At 40.6% G+C, this 26,281-nt stretch overlaps 1 protein-coding gene across 1 annotated transcript in view; it reads right to left on the bottom strand.

Moving 5' to 3' along the window:
* Positions 1 to 933: 933 nt before the first annotated feature.
* The window catches only part of Ola1 (Obg like ATPase 1), a 134,452-nt gene continuing 109,104 nt past the window's right edge, over positions 934 to 26,281 (bottom strand). The window contains exons 8-11 of the mRNA XM_028885712.2: positions 7,553 to 7,693; positions 6,770 to 6,866; positions 4,634 to 4,756; positions 934 to 1,455 (exon numbers count right to left, since the gene is read on the bottom strand). Of these exons, the coding sequence (XP_028741545.1) occupies positions 1,354 to 1,455; positions 4,634 to 4,756; positions 6,770 to 6,866; positions 7,553 to 7,693 (463 nt within the window). The 3' untranslated portion in view covers positions 934 to 1,353. The remainder of the gene's footprint in view (positions 1,456 to 4,633; positions 4,757 to 6,769; positions 6,867 to 7,552; positions 7,694 to 26,281) is intronic.

Genomic DNA, 26,281 nt, shown 5'->3' on the forward strand with positions numbered 1-26,281 from the left:
CACTATGTAGTTGTTTGACCCATCCTCCCAAATGCTGAGATTATGGGCTACCATGTGCAGCTTCAGTCTGTTTTTTGAGGCACGTTCTCATTATGTGGCTCAAGTGGGCCCTGAACTCACTTCACCATCCTCCTGCCTCAGTCTCCTGAGTGCTGGGATTAGAGGCTTATGTTACATGCCAGGTAACTGCATCTGCTTTCCTCAGGGCAGCCTAATCCCCCTAAGAAACACTCCTCCTTCCCCTCTGTGCGCCATACTTCTACATAACAAACCTCTACAGTAAGAAAGAGGTTGAGCTGGGTCCGAGCCTTCATTTCTTGGAAATGGCTCCTCTTGCACTTGGAGCACAGAGGGGCACTCAGGGCAGGCAGAGTTGAGGCTGCCTTAAAAGGGCGAGATGGCAAATGATTTCCAGGTAACTAAGCTGCAAATACTTAAGGATAAAAATGATTAAAGCTGAATTGTTTCTCAGTAGTTTTTAAACCAGTGTATGAATCTGAATTGAAATAAAAATGCAACCCCTCAGAAACGAAATGTCAGATTTTTAAAATTTAATAATTTTAAAGAAAAGTGAAAATAAAGATGCCTTCCATTTGGTTAGAACAATAACAGCAAACAAAATTCACTAATGTTGAAACAAAATGATTTTCTTTCTGGTTGGAGTCACCTATGTTATAACCTTTGAAATATCACCGCTATCATCTTTCAATAAATGTCCATCTACAAATGAATTAATTTTTTGAGACAGTCCCTGGTATCTTATTCTTCTAATTCCCACGAAAGACTCACTTTTCAGATACAATGCAGCTGCCCCCCACTGCCAGTGGCTGCGCACACACACGCCTTAAATTCTGTAATCAGCAGTGAGCAGGTGCCGTATCGCATTCAACACACCACAGCCAGTCAATACAGACATCCCCAAACAGACCAAGGCTGGTTTTGTCAAATGTTTTATTGAGTGTAGACATCTGGAGTACTGTAAAACATGCATTATCTGTAGATTCAAAAAGGAGCAAGCCACATTGTCCTCACTGTCAAATGTGTCAGGCCTGGCATACATGATGGAGATTAATGGAGTATCATGAGAGTAATATGGTTCTTGAAAAGCTTCTACAATCTGAAGTAGGGTCTTAATCACGTGAAAAGCAAAGCTGTTCACGTTTAGTAACTCGAATTTCATTGAAGGTACACAGTATTTTATAATTTAAAAACAAATAAAAATAATTTGTTTGTAGAAGATTTCCACTTCTAACTTTGTCTCTTTAGATTTCAGAAACTTTAATTTAAAAAACAAAACCCCAAAACCCAACATATGCATTTTAGAAGTATGTTTATCTGAGCAATAACTAAACTTTATTTCTTTTTTGGTTGCTGAGGTGTATTAAATTTGAAGAAGATAATATCTCCATCTTCAACAATATAATTTCTGCCTTGTTGTCTGTATTTTCCAGCAGCCTGCAAAGAGAACAAACAAGAGGAAATGGCTTATCACTTACAACTAAATACACAGGAAAAACAATGCAAAGCAATGCTCTGTGGGTCATGTTAAAAAAAGGATGAAGAAGAAGAGAGAGAATATGGGAATGCACACAAGTTCTAATGCAAAGAAAAGCAGACCTACGGCAGGACTACGTTTCCACATATGCGTGTACATAATGGATTCTCAGTCACTGCTGATACATAAATGCAATTATACCGATATCATTAAGTTTCATTACATGCTGTTTATGGTACATTTCTGATGTGTCTGCAAAAATCAGCAAGTCACTCTAAGAAAACCCATCAAAGGAGGTAGAAAAAAAGCTACAAGTGCTTTGTTGGCTTAAAGAATTCTTTGGTGACCGTGGTGACATCTTAGAGACAGTTTGCTCTAAGAAACACTGTGCTCAATTGTGGCACATATATGTGAATTTCTTGTGGCCCAGTTTGATCTTGACCACAGTGCTGAACAAGTGTGCATTCGGAACACTAACTCAGAAGTTTACTAACAGTGTCGTGACAAGCGCACTCTAACAGGTTGGAACTGCAGACAGATATTTGTCCACTTGTAGACCAGTCCGCAAAGCACCTGATTCCACCTGCCGGTATGCAGATCCAGCCATGCTCTTGGTAACTGCACACAACAAAGCAGGTTCATCCCACGGCCCAGGACACAGTGCAGGCTCGTCAGCGCCCACACTCGACACTCACATATTAGCAGTCTCCTGCGACCCCGGCACCAACTACTCAATGGGGACCTGAGGATCTTCTGGAAAAAATCCTCAAGTGTTTTCCTTCTGCTAGAATTTCTTGAGAACATGAAAACTTTGTCCAATGTAAGATTACTACTTCCTATTGTCAATACTAAAAGTTCAAAGCCAAGTGGAATTATATTAATCAGTAGTTAAAAACACTAACAAAGATCATACATCTGAGGCTTAAAATCAACAAACCAGACTGAAAAGCCCTCATGAGCATATTTTTGATAGTGCACTATACAAAGACTTTTGCCTACTAATAACAAATATGCTATTAACATGAAGTTTAGCTTTAAAAAGATGGTGTGCTTTATCATTCTAAAAGATATAACTAAATATTCACATAATTTTTGTAAAGATGTGATGTACTGAAAGCCATATGCTACGTATTTCTAGAACCTAAGGCCTACTATTATTAAACTATACAGACAAGTTAAATGAAATACATATTGACACGACATATTAGTGTAAGTTTATATACTTTGTTACACTCAAGTTTACTATTAATAGTGACAGTGTTTCTTTAAATTCTCTAGAGACCATTTAATCCATTTCCACTGCTATCAGAAACACTGGTTGAAAAAAAAATCAATACCCATTTGTGAGTCTTGAGTATGTATTAAACAAGACACGTCTAAGCAGTTCATTTGCACTTGAAAGCGGCCATCTGTAGAAGGCAGCTTTGCCTAAGCAGATATGATTGCTAATAGTGTGATATCCCTGTAGACTACAAAGCCCACAGAGCTATTCAGTATATAGTTCACAGCACTGCACTGAATTAGCTATGCTGCACCGGTGGTAGAAACACACACACACACACACACACACACACACACACACACACACACACACACACAGTTGTGTTCTCAAGCTCAAACTTCTTGTCATGTACAAGTGAACACTGTTGAATACGGAGTATAAAGCAGCTCATAAATCTTTCATTTAGTCAGAGTTCACAATTTTAAATGTTAGTTTTGGAAGTTAAAAACCCACAAGATATTTAGTGATATTCTAGGTGGAAAAGCCAGATGCACCTTTCCCTATTTATGATATGAAGCACTCAGCCTTACATATTATTATAAGCAGGAAATATCATTGCACTGTGTATTATAGTTTCTGAATTGTTAAAGTAGTCACGATTCATGTTATCTAAGTTTATTATAACAAATAATCTACTAAGGACTGGTAAAAAATCAACTTAGCATATGTAAGTATGAAAAGGAAGCTTATATCTTGAATTTTAGAAAGGGAAAATATCCTCATTTGAATCTTTTGTATGAAAAGAAATATGCTAACGTGATATAACATGTCGGAAAAAAAAAATCAGATATTCTTCAAGTCTAATTAGTATTCTTGACAAAATTCACCATCAATATTTACATACTTATCTATATCAATACAGATGACACCAATAAAATTAATGGCTTTGTTTAGTTATAAACTGTAACTTACTTTTTTTTTTTTTTTTGTAAATCCAAAATGGCTTTCAATACTGAATCACTTATATGAAGATTTTTTCCCTTCCTGCTTCTAAGGTTCCAAGAGTCCCATTAAAACCATGCTGTTTGATATGAGTATTCTAATAATACTGGTAAGAATATACCAAACTTGAAGTATCTTTCACATTCCTTTCAAATTATGAAACAGTCAACATAAGAGTCCTATTTAAATCATTCAACATTTTCTATGACAGTCTTCAAATTAAATTAAAGCAGCTACCTACAAGGTCAACTTTAGTTAGGTGAACTACCTACTTATTGGATATTAATACGTTCCTTTGTGTAGAATCAAACAAGCTAGAAAAATGAATTTGCAATAGAACTTAGATTAAAACTTGCTTAGTACTCATATTATATAACACTGCTTCACTATCTGTGTCTGTAAATCAAATTATAGTTATTAGCTAAAAGAAAGCACAATTTTGGACCTGCCCTCTAGTGTTGAAAAAGCAAATCAAATTCCCAAAGATCCAGAAAAAAAAAAAGAAAAAAAGCAAAAAAGAAACCCATGAAGTTTCAGTATCATTCAGCAGGTTTATTTGACTAGGCACCATTATCTGTTTCCTTGACTTAACCAAAGGTGTTTATTTCTAGTTCATATACTCAAATGGATTACTATGACTTTTTCATTAGCTACCAGTGAACAAATTCTTTCTTTCTTTTTTTAATGTGACTTAAACGTCTCTTTTTATTCTCAGTTAGAGAAAAGCAAACACACAAACAAACCCCTCCATACAGCTCTCTAAAACTGACCTGAGAGCACATGGGCAGCCCCCATCAGGGGACAATGGGATCCTAACAGGCTAGCAGCACACAGTTAAAGCAGCTGTAATTTATCAAGGGTGTCACATGAGTGCTAAAATTATGAAATTTGCAAGTGAAAAAGTCATTCCTTACCTTGACTGCATTTTCAGAACCCTCCTCTTTAAAGTCTTCGTATTTCATGACTTCAGCCATAATGAATCCCTTTTCAAAATCTGTGTGAATCTTTCCTGCAGCCTGAGGAGCCTTCGTCCCTTTCTTTGAGAAGGACCAGAGAAAACGAATTGCATTTAAGATGACTGACTATAAGCATCGAGTTTTTTTTCTCTGATCTGTAGTTGGCTCAACTCAAACTTGAGTTTAATAGCAGTTAGGGTGTCAGCCATACAACCAGTACATTTTCATCAGTGGACACCGTGCAGCAGATTGAGCAGACACGTCATAGGTGTTAAAGGGACACAGCTCGTAGCTTTGTTTTTCCTAACAGCCATCTATGGTTTTATTGATTTAGATGCACTGGTGGGGTTTGGTGTGGGTTTCATTTCGATTTTCTATTCTTCACAGTGAAAAAAAAAAAATAAAGATTTTTAAGTAACTTTCAAGTTGAATTATAAAAGGTTTAAAAAAGATAAAAAGCCCTCAAAATTTCAGCTCCTCTAAAGAACATATGAAAGTCAATATATAAAGGGATATTTTAAGGCATTTCTAGTGAATCAAATAAGCTATGGTCAGCAAATAATTTTGACATAATCAAGAAATGTTAACAGTAAGATTTTTGAAAATTTTTTATACTATACCCTGCCTCTAACCATCATGAAGGAAATTCAAGTCGAGATGGGAAGAGAAATGTCTTGTAATTACCCCATATGCTAAATTACAAGAACATACATTCCAGACAGACACAACCACAGAAGGAAACCTGAGAAATAATGGTGACCGCGAGCTGCTTAATAAAGCATGTTCAAGTGCTAAGAAGCCTGACACTACGGAGCACAGTTTTTACAATAAAAGATGTATTGGGTGAATGTGGCTACTCGCTGATGCTTACCTGACCGAGGGTCACAGCATATTAAATCATGGGAACGAACAATCAGTCTTAAGACAAACCAAGCTTTCATGTCTCAAAGCCAGTGATGCTCCTTCCTGCTTCACACACTCAGTTAGAAGTTTTAAGGCTTTAAAATATATCTTTTAAATATATAGTAACAACAAACACTGGCAATTTGTTTACCAACTTGGATTTGCTTTGACATTATTTTTAAAGTTTATCTAAAAGGACCTCGGTTAGAAGTCAGTCAGACACTTTTCTTCTTCAAAGGAGAAGACATAAAGGAGAGTGAGTCTTGGATTCACAGTCTTATCTAACACTGCTGACCATCTCCATGTTTCTATCCATACCAAAGAAAAACGGAACAGAAGCCCAAGTCAGGATAGCACCGATCACCACAAAACATGTATTTTAAACAGCATTAGTAAAGACTTAAATACTGAATCTGAAAGTTCCGACCTGTTTATATTCTGTAACACATCATTTAGGACTATATATATTTCAAAATATTTTTCAGTAGGAAATACTATATTACAATATAGTTACACTCAAAAGCAAACAAACCATTATACTTCAGTCTATTGTCCTCTGGGAATAAATTAGTCACTCTCCGTAGTCATATTCAGTATACACTAATATCTACACTATGTATCACATTCTTAAAGAAGTTGAACACGTAACAGTGAAAACAAACATCACTTCTATGAATTCAATAGAAAAGAATGAATTATTACACACTGAGTTTAGCTTTTTGAGCCCAACTGTGTATCTATGAAGAGCATAATGATGTCATATTGCTTTTATTGCTGAAATGTAATCCGAGCAAAGCAAAGGAGGAAAGAAGCACCCGCAACCCAAACAAACTTAGCGAATACAAAATGAAAAGCAACATCAATTTCAGCACAGACAAACCCAGTCACACAGATTAAGCAAGCACAATACTGGTGCGTCTTATCTCTGACCACAGGAGGAGGGTAGGCAGATTCTACAGGATGAAGAAATTCAGACTATGTAATAGGCAGAATCAATTGTTACCTGCCTCAATCAATGCCGCTCCACTTTCACTGTTCAGCAGCTCACAAATAATTAAAGTTATCCTGGACAAAAACCTCATCTGTAATGACTAGCTAACCGCCACCATGACAAACTTCAAAGTCAGTGATATTAATCTGAATTCAATAGTGTGGAACTGGATAGAGCTGATGAATAAGTATGAATCTTACCCTGATGGTCCACGCACGCACTTCATCTGGGCCTGCAGTGAAAAAGTATTCTAGCTGGAGGGCTGCAAACCCAGCCTTAATGATCTTTGGCAAAGCACTGAAATAAAATGAAACAAATTCACTCAACATTTAAGTTGACTCTGCCAGAGATCCGTCCAGAACTAAAATGATTCATCTTAAGCAGATAATGGTAAAGATATTAGTAAATGACCATTTATCTCCCATAGCACACTTGAAGAGCTCAGAGAGCTGGGGCTATTTCTTAAAACACCCATTCTAAAATTGGCTTTAATTGTATTAGCCTGAAGCATTTTGAACTGTTTACTATTAAAAACGAAAAACTGTATCTTCCCAGACTACAACTCTTTTCATCCAATATTAATTATTTCCAGAACTTGAGCCATGAAAGCAAAATTATTTGATTGAAACCCAATCTTCTAACAATATATTATTGTTACTCAGAAAAAAACTACGGCAAGTGATTCACCCGTTCCCCTCCCCCCACTGAACATGACGAAAGCGTTTTGGCGATCATCCCTCCTCAAAAATATACATAACTAATACCTATGTTATAATTAAAACACTGTTCGGAGATGACAGATGACAGTTAAAAACTTAATTTCAAATAAATCTTTTCACTCTGTCTCATGGTAAAGAAAGGAGAAGATTCCCTCTTTATAATGGTAATTACTCTGTCATTTATTATTCTATCAGCGCAAGCAATTAAATTACTGCAAGGAAATAGTTGATAATAAAGTGTAGGGAAAATGAATGCTAATTAACCTTTGTGTCATGTTCGCTTCCAGATACTTCTGTCTCTCCTCGGCACTCAATTCTTGCAACTTGAGTTCCAAGGCCCCACTAAAAGGAATGACCAAGGCACCTGGGTCATACTTGTCCACCCACTCTTTAATTTTTATCAACCTGTAGACAAAAAAGGGCACAACATTGTCTTGTAGTGCATGCATGACTGTACCACATTCATTATTATCAAGTATCACATACATATTCATAAGAACCGCACGGTTCTATGATGCCATCTTTTGTGTATAGCTCTCCAAGGTCAAGGCATTAGCAGGCAGCGATTTCTTCAGGTACACACGGGGATTTTCTATTGTCACCTAGTTTTACTTTAGCACACTATCTATAGGGACTCTATTACAAATATTATCAACTTTTAAAAGTCAAACTGAATTTGTTCCGCATTAACACCTGTACTTCTGAACAAGACTCTGTTTCATAATGTCTAATGTCCTTTACAAAGTAAATTTTAGAAAGAGAACTCAAAGTTGCTTATACAGGAACCACACTTAGAAATGCCAACTAATTTTGAAGCATCTCTGAAAAACAATTCGTCCCACCCAGATATCTACTGATGGGTTAGTTCCTTCCTGAATGAACTGAATCAGCAGCTACCATTGTTTTCCAGGGAGGTTTCTGCTAACAGCAACAACAACAATAACAAAAATGCAAATACAGATTTACAAATATAGCCAATTGGGTACATGCTATCCTATAAATCCAAACTTCCATAGGATCATAAATAGAAAGACAGAGGAAATCAATTCCTTTAATCACCAAAGTTATGGAAAGCCAAGTCCATTAGGAAACACAGTAGCTATTGTGGAAAAGCACTGTGAGTCTTCCTCCCGCTTCTCAAGTGAGCATTTTTGAAAAGTAGTGATTAGAATTGAAGTGAAACAAATGCAGCAGATAACTAAAAGTTTCTTCTTCTTCTCGGGTCAGGACCTGTTTCTAAGCCTGCTGCAGAAGTGGAAATAATAATAGTACATATTATATTGTAAAGAACCTAGGAGCATAACACATCCACTGAGCAGGTAATATCTTCTTCATTCCCATGTAATCATAGCATATGATTCATTCTCCTATGAGTCTAGGGGTTTTACCCAGGGCTGCTTACAGATTGGGATAAGTACCATAAGTCACTGGGGTCTTACACCATTCTATCAGCATCCTGTAGTTTACATTTATTTTTGATGTGTGCACACACACTTGATCCCACGTGCCATGGAGGTCAGAGGACAGCTTGCAGGAGGCAGTTCTCTCCTTCCACCATGTAGGCTCCGGGAGCGAACTCAGGCCATCAGGTTTGGCGCAAGCACTTTTACTGCTGGGCCATCACTGCACTGGCCCCACCCCCTGTACTGTGACTAAAGTTTAATAGGCATTATGGCAAAATACTGTGGGAGAAATGTCTTCAATAATCAATGTTCAGCTACTTTTAAGGGCAAAGAAAAGGAAGAACTAAAGACCAAATTCATCGAAATTCAAATATCAAACAAAATGGCAGGAATTCAAATAGCTATTAAAAAGTTAAGAATATAGCCAGGTAATGGAGGCGCACGCCTTTAATCCCAGCACTTGGGAAGAAAAGGCAGGTGGATCTCTGAGTTCAATGCCAGACTGGTCCACACAGTGAGTTCCAGGACAGTCAGGACTACAGAGAAACCCTGTCCTGAAAAGCCAGAAAGAAAGAAAGAAGAAGGAAGGAAGGGAGGGAAGGAGGGAGAGAGAGAGGGAGGGAGGGAGGAAGGGAAGGGAGGGGGGAAGGAGGGAGGAAGGAAGGGAGGGGGGCAGGGAGGGAGGGAGGGAATAAGAAAAGAAGGAAGGGAGGGAGTAAGGGAGGGAGGGAGGAAGGAAGAGAATATGGCCAGCTGCACAGGATTCAGGATAGAAAAAGAAATGAAAATTCATACAAGGGTTGCATATGCTTATCATACAGAGGTAATTACATATTTAATGTTATTAGTGACTTTTGACCTTCATAATATTTGTATCTTTTGTTTACATCCTAAAAAAGTATACTGACACCTAAGAATTATTTTGGAATAAAGTATATAGCCTTAAATTATTATTTAAACTTGGTATTTTCTTATGGAAAATTATGAAGGGTATAATAAAGCAAAAAGGGGACTTAAATAGGCATTTTTGCATATAATAGCATTATGGCATTCTACATTATTTTATAGGCAAACTATTGAAATCTCTATATTAAAATGTTATCATTAAAGGCTTAGTAACAGACTTTTATTATACAAGTTAGAATCAAATATGTCATTTTAAAAAGCACACCAAATACAGCTTCATGAAAGGCAAACAGAACAAACCCATGTGCAAGGATAATGGAAAATGTCATATATCTGTCTCTTAAGTATGGTCAACATAACCAGTAAAGCTAAAACTGTTAGGAAACAAGGTAAGAAATAATTATTTTGGCTAAAACATCAATTCAGAATAACAATAGTTCTCTCCTATCATCTCCACAGCCTTCCCTGCAGAGCCCTCAGAGGGATTATTTGCATTCCTCAGGTGTTCTACTGTACAATTCAGATGAATAAAGACTTACAAATCATTTCTCTACCGCCAATGTGAGACTTTGATCTGGTGAATACACCATTGTACCTTAACTATAATTGGCAAAAAAACCTGACAGTGTAGAGCATCACACGCTTAATAACAAAGGGGCCGATCTCAAAGTGTTGACAGATGATCTTCATAATGCAGAAGCAGAGCGGGGACGTTTTAGTGGTAAATGAGCGCCGAGGTCTAAAGGTCTCTAAAGTGACTGCCATCAGACCCGCTCCAGCCTCCCTGAAGAAAAAGGTCCCGTCACACTCTCTGGAAAGTGAGTTCTGCTCATTGCTGCTGGCTGGCTCCACTTTTGTGACTCTGCTGTCACAGGCAGCACGGGAAGATGAAAAGTGACAGGCTCTTTGGCTGTCTGCTTTACTTTTGTGACTTTCACTATCAAACAAAAGTGAGAAACAGCCCAAAGTGATTTTTAATTGCATATTTGAAATAAGCCTTGGGTAATTAAAAAATTAAGCTCAATTCAAGATTACAGAGGGAAATACATATAATATGCCTACTAGGTTTGATGGTTTTCAAAGTGTGATAATGAGGCTAAGATCACAAGTTTGAACCCCATAGGGACCTTCTGCAGAAAGACATGTCTATTCTCTTGCTACAATCCATGCCCCAAACTATAGCCAGCCATCTAGAAAATGTGTGCTATCGGCACCTGATGGACTCAGAAAATTCAAAGTTGAGCTCACTTGTCACTACTCAAATATATTTCTAAGCACACAAAGTGCCTGAACAATAAAATGTCTCAAGAAAGCCATTCAGTTGCTAGTGACCCAAACAGCGATCTGAAATTGTCATGGAGTGTCAAATGACAGGATGGCCCGGGAGAGAAGCAAGCATCAGGAGGGGCAGAGTACTTGCAGATTTCAACTGTAAACACCACGGTCAGAGCGCGTAGGTTAACAATTTACACGCGCAGATTACTGCCAGGGTATCCGACCCCCTGATAAGGAGCCCAAATGGTTAGAAATGACAAAGGGAAGCACCGCAGTTGACCTGCACTGCCCCTCAGGCAGCAATTACACCAAACAGGACAAAGCAGGGACAGCTGGTTTTGAGCCTAGAAGGGTGGGGCCCTGAGCTATACCAGCAGTTCCCAACCTGGCAGATTTTTAGCAAAGTAAACTCTCCGGGATTATTTCCATGTAGAAATCCTAGGTTCCAAAATTTGATATTTCCACTGGGTTACTTTACATCAGTGGTTCTCAACTCTTTCTGGGGCCAAATGACCTTTGGCAGGGGTCTCATATCAGATATCCTACATATCAGATATTGACATTACAATTCATAACAGTAGCAAAACTCCAGTTAGGAAGGAGCAATGAAAATGCTTTTACAGTTGGGGTCACCACGTGAGGGACTGTATTAAAGGCCACAGCGTTAGAAAGGTTGAGAACCATTGCTCTACATTCTGCGTGCTTCTTTTCCTAGATAGTAGCTTTCTTATTTTTTATGGTTGATGGTGCTGGGCACGGAACTTAGCACTCTTGTGCACGTAGGCAGACCACCACTGAGCTACCTTATCTGTTTTATTTTGGGAGGAGGGATATTACTGTTTAATAAATTATTTTTCCTTTCAACAAAAATTCTCTCCAAATTGCTTTTTACATTTAGCAGTCAAGTTCTAAGGGAGTCTTGTGGTCCTGGGGTGAGATGAGATGCTGTCTTAATTAGGGTTTCTATTGCTGCAACAAAACACCATGACCAAAAAGCAAGTTGGGGAGGAAAGGGTTTACTTGGCTTACACTCCAGCATCACTGTTCATCACTGAAGGAAGTCAGGACACGAACTCAAACAGGCAGGATCCTGGAAGCAGGAGCTGATGTAGAGGCCACAGAGGAGTGTTACTGGCTTTCCCCTCATGGCTTGCTCAGCCCACTTTCTTTTAGAACCAGGACCACTAGCCCAGGTGGAGTACCACCCACCATGGGCTGGACCCTCCCCCATTGATCACTAATTGAGAAAATGCCTTACAGCTGGATCTCATCGAGGCCTTTCCTCAACTGAGGCTCCTTCCTCTGATGACTCTAGCTTGTGTTAACTAGACACCCCAAACCAGCCAGTACAGATGCATCTACAGTATAGTTTTGATTCTTTTAGGAAAAGATCCCTTGGAAGTCCCGGGTTCTGAGTCATTTTTTTTTTTTAAGGTTTATTTCATCTTATTAGTTATATGAGTGTTTTGTCTGATGTATATACGTGTGTCTCTGGTGCCTGTGGAGGTAAGAAGAGGGTATCAGATCCTCTCAAAGTGGAGTTGCAGACGGTTGTGAGCCACCATGAAGGTGCTGGGAACTAAACCCAGGTCCTTTGCAAGAACAGCAAGTGCTCTTAACCACTGAGCCATCTCTCCAGCCCTCTACTTTTTCATTTTTAGGCCTAGTGTTTCTGCACTTGGTTACAGGCAATGTCTGGGTTCAGCAAGTGTCAAGCTACTGAGCTTTTGTCTGAAGAGGTGAGGTTACCTGCTGGTGGTGCTTTCAAAGAAAATGGCTCCCGAAGGGAATGGCACTATTAGAAGGTGTGGACTTATTGGAGTAGGTAGGTCTGGTTTTGTTAGAGAAAGTGTGTCACTGGAGGTGGGCTTTGAGGTGTCATATGCTCAAACCATGTCCAGTGAGACAGACCACTTCCCGTTGCCAGAGCAAGATGCAGAATTCTCAGCTACCTCTCCAGCACCATGTCTGCCTGCATGCTGCCATGTCCCACTATGATGATAATAGACTGAACCTCTGAACCGTAAGCCACCCAATTAAATATTTCCCTTATAAGAGTTGCCATGGTCATGGTGTCTCTTCACAGCAGTAGAAACCCCAAGACAGAAGTTGGTACCAGGGGCTGGGGTATTGCTGTGATAGGCCTCAACACACTTTTGTTTGAAGGGATGTGGATCTTGGGGCTGTGGATTAGAAATGTAGTTGAACGCTTTGAGTGCTGCTCAATGGGCCTTACTAGTTGGAGCACGGAAGACAGTGGTGTTGAGTGTGATTTGAACTTTGGGTGTCTGGATCAAGAGGGTTCACAGGAGAAGAATGTTAGTATGTGGCCTAGAGACTGGTCTTGTGATATTTTAATGGAGAATGCGGCTGCTTTTTGCCCTTATTGGAAAAGTCTGAAGAGTCTGCCTGAGGCTAAAGTGAAGAGTTTTGGATTAATTCCATTGGCAGAGGAAATCGCAAAACAGCCTAGTATAGACTCTGTTGTGTGGTTATTAATGTTGTGGTGAAAAGGAGCAAGCTGAACAAATAAAAATACAAAGTGTACAGATTAAGAAAAGGGGTACCAGGAAGTATAATGGAACTATAATCCTGTGTTCAGAGATAAACGAATTAAGAAATGGAATAAAGGGTAGTGGTGGTGGCGCACCCCTTTAATCCCAGCACTCGGGAAGCAGAGGCAGGCAGATCTCTTGTGAGTTCGAGGCCAGCCTAGTCTACAAAGCGAGTTCCAAAACAGATGCAAAGCTACACAGAGAAACCCTGTCTCGAAAAACCAAAAAAAAAAAAAAAAAAAAAAAAAAAAAAAAAAAATGGAATAAAGGGAGTGGTGACCTATGGGCAAGATCCCACTCTGTTAAGTTTCCAACTTGTGGAAAGGAATTAAAGAAAAGCTTAGGGGCTGGAGAGATGGCTCAGTAGTTCAGAGCATTGGCTGCTCTTCCAAAGGACCTGAGTTCAATTCCCAGCACCTACATGGCAGCTCACAACTGTCTGTAACTCCAAGATCTGACACCCTCACACAGACATACACGCAGGCAAAACATCAATGAACATAAAGTAAAAATAAATAAATTTTAAAGAAAAGCTTAGAGCCCTGTGGTGGTGCACACTTTTATCCTAGCACTCCAAAGGCAGAGGCTAGCAGATCTCTTGAGGCCAGCCAGCCTGGTCTACAGATCAAGTTTCAGGACAGCCAAGCTTAGGCAGAGATGGAAACCATGGAAAACAGAAAGCTGATGAAGATGGAATTGAACAAGGAGGCCATGTTCCAGCCCTAGTAAGCAGTAGACCGTGGCAGTTTCAGCCATATGGTTCTGGCTTTAGAGTCCTGGAACTCTCTTTGTAGACCAGGCTGTCCGAAAACTCAGAGATCCTTCTGCCTCTGCGTTCTGAGTGCTGGGATTAAAGGTGTGCGCACCATCACTGCCCAACTAACTCAGCTTCTTAACTGAAAACTCTACTACGTACTCACTTCATAGTGTTCTAATACCATAACTTTAGCCTTTCTTGGCTGGTCTAGAACTTGCTATATAGACCATGCTGGCCTTGAACTCACAAGAGGCTTTGCCTCCCAAGTGCTGGGATTAAAGGTGTATACCACCATGCCTGGCTCAAGCTATTTTTTTTAAGCCAACATTAATAAACTTAAATATTAAATTTCAACTCAAACATGGAGTACTGAGGTATACTCTTGTATATAAACAAACTGAGATTCGCAAACAATACTTTCCTTAACAAAAGGAACAGGACAATCTCAATAATGCTGTTTGGTATTTTCCATAAAAGCCAAATTCTTGCAACTTAAAACATGCCTAAGCCAGTCTTCTCTAGCATATTTTAATGAGGATTTTGTCTTCTTTTCTAGAGCTCATGTCCCTTTTCAACAATCTCTAACCCATTCAAATTCAGACTGTGTGTCTTGAAAGTATTTCAGAGATCAGTCCAGCACTAGGTCCAAATCACACTGCCAATCATGGCACCTTCGCTGCACATCAGAACTTCTCCGTATTTGCTCATTATCCTTTGCAATATCAAAGTTTATCTGATTTTTAAAAATGTGACACATGGTACTGTCAGCCTCTTCCTCGTGCCTTCTGTGGTTTTGTGTCTGTCTGTGTATGCGCAGTGACATCTGCTTCTGACTGAAGGTGACTGGCAGGAAGACCCATAGGCCAACATTCAGAAAAGGCCACAGTTTACAAGAGGCCACTGCAGTGACTTGGCAGCCATCAGGCAGCTCAGCCAGCCTTGGGTGAGCTGGCTCTGGCGTGTCTACAGTGGGAAGTGCCGTGAATCCAGGCACTGGGAAACTCTGAGGCCACGCTCTCCTTCCTGCAGCTTTTCCTCTTCTATCACACCGTTCAGAGTCCAAAGAATGCCTTCCAGACAAGACAGTCCTCCCCACTTCCCTGACAGGACCACTGCAAATTAAGGCTGTTTTACTTGTGGTCCAAAACCAGAAAAGACAAGGGCAATAAGAGGAAAGTAAAGTTATTTTCCTAAAGATTATTTTGTAATAACAACTAATAACGGGACCTACAATCAGATTTGTACCACACGCAACATATAAACTTGAAATATAGCATGTATTTATGACAACATGACTTTTTTTTTTCTTCAGAGCTGAGGACTGTACTCAGGGCCTTGTAAGCTGAGAAAACCCCCAACTCCACCATATGACTTTTTAAAGTCAAACAGTCAGCTCTAGAAATTCAGACATCAACTTTTCCAAATTTTCTACCTTAAAGTAAAATTACTAAAGTACAACTTTATTGACAGGCATTCTCTGAATGGAAGCTACTAAGGAAGTCCATGATTGGGCTGGTGGCACAAGTCTGTAATTCTAGCTACTCAGGAGGCTGAGGCCGGAGGGCTGGCAAGTTTAGGGCCAACCCAGCCAACAGAGTGAATCCCTGTCTCAAAACAAAAATCTGTAGCTTAGTGGCAGAATGCCTGCCTACCATGCATGACTCCTTGGGTCTGATCCGCAGTACTGAAAAAAACAAAACCAAAAACCAAAAGGAAGTTTGTAATTTAAAAAAAGATAGGGCCTAAGTGGTAGTTGCACATGGCTTTAATCCCAGCACTGGGGAGGCAGAGGCAGGCGGATCTCTGTGAGTTCCAGGCCAGCCTGGTCTACAGAGTCAGTTCCAGGACAGAAAGAGCTACAGAGAGAGATAAAACCAAACCAAACCAAACCAAAAAGCCAGGCTGGAAGAAAGAAGAAATACCAAGATCTAGTTTTGACTAGTGTGTAGCAGTCTACACAGTGTCTGAAAGAGAGCCTCATGCTGTCACAGGAAGAGACGTCAAGTTTTGGTGTTATGGCCTAACTTCACGGGGCTGTAAGTAGAACAATGCCAACAGTGACAGTTCAGGTCTGACTCCATCACTTGAGCACATGTTGGGAAGGCAGAATCTGCATTTTTAATGAGACCCTAGGTCACTCATGCACATACTACATTTTTAGTATCACTAACCTAAGGACTGTGAAAACAAGAGCATTTAATGTAATGTACAATGAAATGACTGTGTCTGTACAGACATGGCAGTCAGCGTGTGATCCATTCCACCGATACAGCAAGGAGTGACAGGTGAATCCTGCTGCTATGTCTCCTGGGCTCAAAACCAGAAACAGAGAAGGTCACGAGAACGTCAACAAGTCTAAGAAGACGTTCTGTCTGAATCCCATGCCATGTCAAGACAGTTTCAGATTCACAGTAAAATGATGACCTAATTCAGACACATAGATATGGTTAGCATTCTGTACTTTGTTAAAACACAATTATGCTATGTGCCTCCATACCCAGAAAAACATCTGTAGTCCATTAACTTTTGGGTCCAGATTCTATTAGGAAGGATTTCAGTATAGGACTTGGTGGGATGAAAGGAATACTGCTATAAACGTTCCTACGAAGACCTCCAAGAATCACTGTGGTCACCTTACAGTTTATGTGTGTTTGTGAGTGCTTATGAAAATGAACAAACTTGAGAGAAATGAGCATTAATTTTGTAGCAAATAATCCACTCTGACTCCTTTTTCGAGATAAAAAGCCTTTTTACTCTAATAACTAGAAAGCTATCACAAAATACAAATAAATGAAAGATGTTAGGATGAGTAGGGAACTATAAAAACAAAGCAGAAAAAGTAGAATACATGTGGAAACACATATAACTAATCTCTGATGGCTTTGTAATCAGTATCTGAAAATAGTTACTTTGTTTAACAGAAAGGCTACATTAAAAACAAAAGAGTTCTTTGGGCTGGAGAGATGGCTCCCAGCGCCCACATCACCGGGCTAACAACATCTGTAACACCAGCCCCAGGGGATCCAAAGCACTGGCTTCCAAGGGCACTTGCACGCACCTGTACACATACCCATATGTAGATTCACACACCTACACATACTTTTAAAAAGTTCCTTGCAGTTTGTAAGCAAACAGAAAGAAAATATCAGGGTAAATTCAAATCAGCTTGAGCCAATCACAGCTGATTTCCTAGCAGACACATTGAGAATGGCCTGGAATAGCCTACCAGGAAGCTTCGGGGCAAGGTTTCAAAGTGTTCATGAGGCTCCTAAAAAGAGAAAGGAGGGTCTCTGAGGCCATGGCTTAGATCTCACCACTGGTACACGAGCAGCCAACATGTGAAGTAGGAAGACTAGGAGAGATGCTTGATCTGGGTGGTAACATGGGGACTTGGACTCAACCCTCTCAGGACACAGGCTCCCTTTGGTCTTCTTTGTATCTTTTGGTCTGTCCTTGTTATAAGTGCCTAGCAGCACCCTGATACTGCTGCTTCCCAGAGAATTACCCTCATTTAAGTGACCTCTTAACCAGAGCAACATCAATGTGTCCTTTAAGACACAGTCCTCCTTTCGACAAGCTCCCACATAGATAAGAGCCAGCACAACATTCTACCTATATTATAAATGGCTTATTTTGCCCCTTTCTGGTCTCTCTCTCCTCCCACTATAGAAAAACTACTGGAGGGGGTCAGGGTCCTGCTATGCAGCCCCGGTTGTCGTTGTCAAACTTGTGATCCTCCCCCTAAGTGCTGGGATAACAAGTGAATGCCACCACACTTGGTTTTAGATGTCACTGTCCCCACAGTAAGGGTTGAATACAAGGTCTCAATGCACTAAATAAACACACAGCTTACCACCAAGCTATGTTCACGGTCCTTCTGTTTTTTTTTTTTTTTTTTTTTTTTTTAAAGACATGGTCTTATTAGGTTGCCCAGGCAGTCCTTGAACTTATGATTTTCCTGCCTTGGCCTCTAGAGTAGCTGAGATCACAGACCTGCACCATCAGATCAGGTTAGAAAAAAAAACTTATGATCAGGTCTGTGTCTTTGTTCCTTGCCATCTCCACAAAGCATTCCTAAGCACAATACCTGGCACACAGTGTGTCTTAGGTTTTCTCTTGCTTTGAACAGACACCATGACCATGTCAACTCTAATAAAGGAAAACATTTAACTGGGGCTGGCTTACAAGTCCCCAGAGTCTATAACAGTCTTTTACAGTCTCAAACCTGTCAAAGTCCAAAGTCTCTTCAGAGACTTTAATCCACTGGAAATTTCCTCTGCCAAAGCTGTTAGTCCAAAACTCTTCAATTTAGCCTCCAGCAGATTTTTTGGACAAGGGCAGAAAGCAGACACATTCACCAAAATACCAGATGATCTCTAGGCCAATATTCTTCTCCTGTGAACCGTCCTGAGCCAGGCCCCCACAGTTCAAATCACCCTCAGCACCACTGTCTTCCATGTTCCTACTGATATGGCCCATTAAGGCCCACTTCAAGCATCCAACTGCTTTTTTAATCCAAAGTCCACAATCCTCAAACAAAAGCATGCTCCAGCCTGTCACAGCAACACCCCAGTCTCTGGTACCAACTTCTGTCTTAGGGTTTCTATTGCTGTGGAGAGACACCATGATCATGGCTACTCTTGGAAAGGAAAACATTTCATTGGACTGGCTTACAGGTTAAAAGTTTAGTCCATCAACCTCATGGTGGGAAGCATGATGGCACACAGGCAGACATGGTGTTGGAGAAGTAGCTGAGAATTCTATATCCAGATCCTTAGGCAGCAGGAAGAGACTGAAATATTGGGCCTATCTTGAGCATCTGAAACCTCAAAGCCCACCTCCAGTGATCTACTTTCTCCAGCAACACCACACCTACGGCAACAAGGCTACATCTCCTAACAGTGCCACTCCCATAAGCCTTTGGGGGCCGTTTTCTTTCAAACCACCCCACAGTGGATGCTCAAATACTCTTCATGAGTAATTCAGACTCAGCATCTTTAGTCTAAAATGCTCTGATATCCAAACTTTTTGAGTTCCATGACGCTAAGAAAGTTGCAGGATGACAAGCACTTCAGATTTCCAATTAGGGGTATCTAATCAGTTTGTACAAACTTTTTACAAATACAACAAATCTGAAAACCTCTGAAATCTAAAACATTTTGAAACTTTGGGTCTCAAGCATTTTGATCAAGGGCTAGTGAACTTCTAAATAGTCAGTGACTCCATTGGTTATTTAACATCTTTGTTCGTTCATCTATAAAATGGTCTCTGTTAGCAGCTATAACCTATTCTGACTTTCCTGAGGGATTTCCCATGGTGCTGGGAGGAGAAAGGAAGAGACAGCAATGGTGGAGGAACCCTGAGCTCTGGGACGCACTCTTGCACTTCAATCAGAGCTTCTTGACTAGTACGTTGGACTTCTGAGTACGATTTCACTGGAAGACAGAACTTTGTTGTTTTCAACCATTCTAAAGGTCACTGATGAGTGACCTTCTTCAGATGGAAAACTGCTATGCCAGGCATGTGCCCAGCATACAGAGGAGCCAACACTGAAATCTTCAAGCACTTCATCCCCATTCTGCTCAGGTATACTTCTCAGCATCTTTTTAAATAGCCTTCCTTCCCTTTTCTGTCACTCTCTACTTCCACACCTTGACTTATTTCTCTTTACAATGCTTACGTTGTGCCCTTGATAATTTATTCTTACACAATAATTTATTCTTATTGCTGGATCCATTTGTCCATATTTTATCAGTCATCTTCAACACCACTTAGAAAAGTGCCCAGCACAAGCAGATGTGACGGGAGCCATAAGCCTAAGTGACCCTTGACACACATGCCGCCATATTTGGGCTTCTCTCCTCTTTTTCTAGATCTAGGCCTTGCTTAAGTCTCCATAGCACCAGAACCTCTTCTCAGAAATCAGGTGACCACACTGCAGTTAGGCAATTAGGCAAGAATAGATAATCCTCATAGCAACATTCCCTGCTGGCTGAACAACCCATGATTAAAGTCCCCTCCCTGCTTGCACCCCCTTTGCCCCCGCCTATATATGTCTTAAGAGGAAAATAAAATTTTGGAGCTTGATCAGACGTCCTGTCTTGCTCTCATTCTTTATGTCTCTTGTCCCTCTCATTTGCTGGCCCTCCCTTCAGGTCCCTGTTGAAGACCCTGCTGGCCGGGGTACAGATGTTCAGTAAATGTTGGGTGGACCAATAAATAGAAGGAATTAAACTTACTTTTTTTTTTTTTTCTGAAGAAAACATTTAAGAGCTGGGGAGTTGGCTGTGCTGATGAAAGTACTCTATTCAAGCATGGGGACCTGAGCTTAGATCCCTAGAATCCATATAAAAAGTCACATGTATGTACTTGTAACATCAGCTCTGGTGTGTGTGTGTGTGTGTGTGTGTGTGTGTGTGTGTGTGTGTGTGTAGACAAAGAGGATCACAGGGGCTTGCTGGCCAGCCAGGCAAACCAAAATCCAGTGAACTCCAGGTTCAATGAGAGACCCTGCCTCAAGGGAATAGGCAGGAGAGCAGCAGAGCTGGGCATATCTTCCTCTGACTTCCATGGTAAATGCACTGGTACATTCAACTGCATATACACGCACACTCATGCACACATAAAAGCAGCTAAAAGAATATTCAGGATGTGCAATTCCTACAGATTCTGCTTATCTGTCTTCTGTAAAACTAATGTCTAGAAAACAAAGCTACAATGAAACTGACCATTGGAGGTAGGCTTATTTTTCAGCTAGAATGGTAAGTGAAAATCACAACAGAATGGGTGAGGTGTAACTAATTGCTGTATTGCTCTATCAACAAAAATAGAATCTTAGGGCCATTTTTGTGAAGAGATTAAATGGTTGTATGTGTTCTTAGTCTCCTGAAGCAGCCAGTTTTTCCACACAGAGCCTTTAAGTAGGAGATTTAGAAATCGAATCTCTTCTTTTCTCTCTCTTCTTGTGAGTTTTTTTTTTTTTTGGTGGTCTTCAGCTACTTTCTTACACTTTATGAGGCACCTCATCTAAGGTGACAGCAACAATGCTCTCAACAAGATGGCTGTTCACGCCATGAACTCCTGAGCATGTACTGGAAATCCCATAACTTGAGGAGGAAAGACAGAAGTACACTCAACTGTAAGCTGCTTGCTCATAAGGACGCTGGCCCTTGGCCAGTGAGTTTAGAAATGCCCAGGCTGGTAGAGCAGGAAGGACAGCAGAGAAACTTCCAGCCACGCTTTAGACACTAAACGGCTGCAGAGACAAATGTGGACCACAGAAAAGCAGCTGCGCGGAGGCCCGCAGCAGAGACTCACAGCTCGCTGTTGACTGAACCACGACTCTGAGTGGCTGTGCTCTGGCAAAACGCAGTTATCCTGCACAGGCACCTCCTCCTGGTGCTTATATGTGGTGCCCTCCAAATGCCAGAAGGTATCGGGAACCTCACGAAGGGCCAAAGAGCTTCAATTCTAAGAGTGGACAAGGAGGATCTTCTTTTTTTATTTTATTTTCCTTTTATTTTACAATACCATTCAGTTCTACATATCAGCCATGGGTTCCCCTGTTCTCCCCCTCCCACCCCCTCCCCTTACCCCAGCTCACCCCCCATTCCCACCTCCTCCAGGGCAAAGCCTCCCCAAGGACTGCGATCAACCTGGTAGACTCAGTCCAGGCAGGTCCAGTCCCCAAGGAGGATCTTCTTACAAGTCCTCCTGTTGAAATGTTGAATGTTGAAAGGCAATAAGCTTCAGGCCATTAAGACTAGTCCAGACAAAACACAAAAGTAGATTCTCCCCTGGAAAGCCTGGGAAAATGAAAATGAACAGGAGAACAAGCAGACCTGTCATCCCCATCTCTACGGGGATGAAGACTGAGAAAGTCAGAGGAGAGCAGAGCAGTATCTCCATGGAGACAAGAGGAATGTGAAGATGGAAAGGATGGTGATGATGAGGATGGGGAGGAGAAGACGAAGAGACAGCACCAATGGTGACGTGGCTCTCAAGATTTAGAAATCTTTTTTTTTTTTAAAGATTTATTTAATTATCATGTATACAGTGTTCTGCCTGCATGTATCCCTTCAGGCCAGAAGAGAGCACCAGATCTCATTACAGATGGTTGTGAGCCACCATGTGGTTGCTGGGAATTGAACTCAGGACCTCTAGAAGAACAGCCAGTGCTTTTAACTTCTGAGCCATCTCTCCAGCCCAGATTTAGAAATCTTAATCCTACTATTTCTATACCTTCTCCATGTTCCTCCACATGCTCAATGATCCATAACTGCCCTGCACCTGATTCCTTTTCACTTCTTTTAATTTCCTTAGTAATCTGTTAAGTCTTGCTCTGTAATTTTTGCCTCCTTACAACCTAACAAAACATGTTTGCCTCTTCTTTAAAAAAGTAGAAAGGTAGGTCAAGTTCATTCCCAGTTTTTATCTGTGGTTTGAATCCTCAAGTTATCAGCTATATCAAGTTTCACTGTGCAAGTATCAGAACGAACAGTTCAAACCTAGGATGCTTAGCCTCCTCCATGTTTACTCCCTGAACGCTTTGCATGACCTCCAGTAATGGAGCTGTCTGGGGCACTGAATGAAGGAGGGAATGAAGAAAAGACAGCCACATGCACAGGCAAGCTGGGGTCAGGCAGCCTGTGCTCTTGGATGGAGAAATGGCAGCAGCCCAGAGGCTCAGCCTGTTTATTAGATACTGTCAATGGTGTGTGTAACATGGGGGCGGGGTTATTGCAGACAGCTGAACAAGGAGGTGGGATTATTACATATAGATAAATACAGAGGAAGGTTTATGATATAAAGCTGGATAAAAGACCTAGGCTTAGTTAATCATGGTGGGAGCAATCTCTGTAAACACCAGGAGGAAGAAAGCTATGGTGAACATTTTCTGCACAAACTATCAACACTCACACTCAGACCCCCAAGGAAAGCCTTGCCATTTCACTAAGCCTCCTGGGGATGGGCAGATACCCTGCCATTTCCCCTGGGTCTGACGCTATGATCCTCGATACGGCCCCGCACATGTCAACAGCATACATTCACTCCACTCCCAGTTACTAAGATTTGTATCGATCATTAGTGGCCTCAGCAAAGCACATTTGACACATAGGAGCAGTGTTTCTCAAAACAGCTTGTGCACAGCCTGTGAAATCCAGGGTTTAAAATGATCTAAGGTTAGGATCTACAGAAGCAACAATTTCTAAAACTGTCCTCTGGTGTGTGAGTTGAGAGTCACTACTGAATCTATATGTTGTTGGCAATTTTATACTCTAATTTTAAATATTACCTATAGAACAGTTCTATATTACAGTTGTCATGAGTTATGAAGCCCATATTTATACACTGAGACTAAAAAACTCTGTTAGCTACAAGAAAATTTCCAACTATGGTATGACCTTATATAGGATAAAATTATTTCCCAGATTAACCACTCCCACCTTTTTTGTTCAAATAAGTACAGTGCTAGGAGTATACAAAGAACTTTTATTGTTATAATACAAGAATAAAAAGATAGAATCTAAACAAATACAGGAAAAGACTGAATAGATAGTTCTCCAAGGAGGACATATAAACAACAATAAGCGTATGAAAAGATGATCAACACTAGTTATTATAAGAACATAAATTAAAACCTTCATGAGACACTACTCCACATCTAGGAGGTTACAAATAGAAGCACAAAAAATAATAAGTGGCATATCCATGCAAGACAGTATTATTTAGTCAAAAAAGGGAGAAATGAATTATTTTAATGCATACAATACAGATGAATACTGACTGAAACATTATGCTATGTAAAACAAGCCATATCATGCATGATTCAAATAACATGAAGCAGGCGAATTCTAGTAGGCAGACAGTAGATGGGTGTCTGCAGGGGAGGTGGAAAGGGACTGCCTGTTAACGCGCATGGCCTTCTTCTTTTCAGTGTCCTCAAACTGTTCTGTGGTGACACAGTTCGAGAAACCAAACCAAAAACACCAAAAACACCAAAAAACAAAACAAAAAAATCCCAATAAACTATGCACCTTAAAAGGGAGGATTTCTGTATATGTGAATTATTAAATATATGTATGTGTGTGTGTATGTATATATATATCTACAGATAGGAAGATTAAAAAACCCCTAAAACCCTGAAAGTAAGCTAAAACTAATCTAAATACTAAAAAAGATAAAAAAACAAACAAACAAGTTATAACAGTTCCACATTATGATTCTGTTGAACTTTCCATGGAAACAGTCCAGTCCAATAAGAACCCCACAGATTTGAAGTAAGGCAAATGTCAATTCAAACTATAGTTCAACTACACAGTAACTATGTGATCCTGGAAACACCATTTGAGCTTTCTGAGCCTCAGTTTAATCACCTATAACAAAAATCACACCTACCTTTGTAGGCTATATTTTCAGTAAAGTGCTCTAAACAGAAGAGCCTTTAAAATGCTTACCTCTAATCTCAGTTGTCTGTGTGTGTGTGTGTGGGGGGGGTGAATTCTAGTTGCAGGAAGAGTTAAAAATTCTGTCAGATTGTCCACGTGTAAAAAGAGTGGGAACTGGCTGGTGGCGCACACCTTTAATCCCAGCACTCAGGAGGCAGAGGCAGGCGGGTCTCTGAGTTCAAGGTCTGTAGCAGCTTTTTAATCAGACTTTCTTGGATCACCAGCCCACAAATAACGACAGAGAATAACTATTTCTGAAAGCTTGGTTTTAGCATAGGCTTGTTTCCAACTAGCTCTTATAACTTAATTAACCCATATTTTTTTTTTAAAATCTATGCTCTACCACGTTCAGTTACCTCTCATCAGTAAGGCACGTCCAACTTGCTCCAAGTCTGCTGGGGATCTATGGACCTAGATTCCTCCTTCTCTCTCTCCCTGGAAATACTGCCTATCCTTTCCTGTCTAGCTATTGGCCATTCAGCTCTTTACTAAACCAATCACAAGGCACCTTAGGCAGAGACACATCTTTACAGTATAAATAAATATTCTATAACAGAGGCTAGCCTGGTCTACATTTCTATGAGACCTCGCCTAAACAATCTGTATGGAAAGGGAGGTGGCCAGCTGAAAGGAGAGAGCTTCAGGCACACTAACGGCAGAAACATATGGTGAAAAATTATGTAGAGTAGGTAACATTATGCTAGATCTTGGTGAATACAACTTTGAGAAAGGAATGGAGAGAGTAGAGAAAAAGAAAGAAAGGAAGAGAGGGAGGGAGGGAGAGAAAGAGAGAGAAAGAAAGAAAGCAAGAAAGAAAGAAAGAAAGCAAGAAAGAAAGAAAGAAAGAAAGAAAGAAAGAAAGAAAGAAAGAAAGAAAGAAAGAAAGAAAGAAGAAGAAAGGAAGGAGAAACTGCAAAAGAGTGTAAGTTTAGGACAGAGGAAATGAGGCTCTCGAGACACAGAAAAGGGAGAAGACAGTGAATGAGGGACCGACATATTAAAATTACATACTTACAACACTGAGGTTAGAGTAAGAAAAGCAGCAGCAAGAATAATAATAAATTCAATAAAAATAATAAGCCAGAATTTTATGGGGCCAGGAATAAAGTAAGGAATGTCCAAGGGACAGATAAATGAGTGCTATGTCCTTCTGTAGTCATTCATACGTCAGCTGCTTGAGGACGGTTCCCTAGTCTACCAGGAGTTCATCTTATGGTCCCACTTGTCCATGTCCTCTACCCACAATGCAGGTGTCTGCGCATCAAAGCAGCGGACACACAGATGAAAGCAAGACTGAGAGTCATGGTGTCCGCATCTCTGGAGCTGAGAAAAAGGAAGAGCAGAGGAGTGGTGGCCCTCAGGCAAACTTCCGTACTCTGGAGGGCACAAAATCCCTCTCGGTAGAGTAGGATTAGCTTCAAAGAAGTTAACTGAAGCCACGTTGGAGAGGAAATGAAGCCTCCGAAACAAGCAAACAACCAAGCTACTTTCTAGCCTTTCCCCATCAATGGTGTGGTGTGCAAACCGGGACGTAGCTTTCAGCTGCTTCTGAAAGGGGATTTGGTCTCTAATAGGAATGTTTGCCTCCATTTAGTACAAACAGTCTTATGTAGAGTACCAACTGGTCTGTAATGAAAATTTTGACACAT

Source organism: Peromyscus leucopus, chromosome 4 (genome assembly GCF_004664715.2).
Source record: "Peromyscus leucopus breed LL Stock chromosome 4, UCI_PerLeu_2.1, whole genome shotgun sequence".
In the NCBI taxonomy this organism is placed as follows: domain Eukaryota; kingdom Metazoa; phylum Chordata; class Mammalia; order Rodentia; family Cricetidae; genus Peromyscus; species Peromyscus leucopus.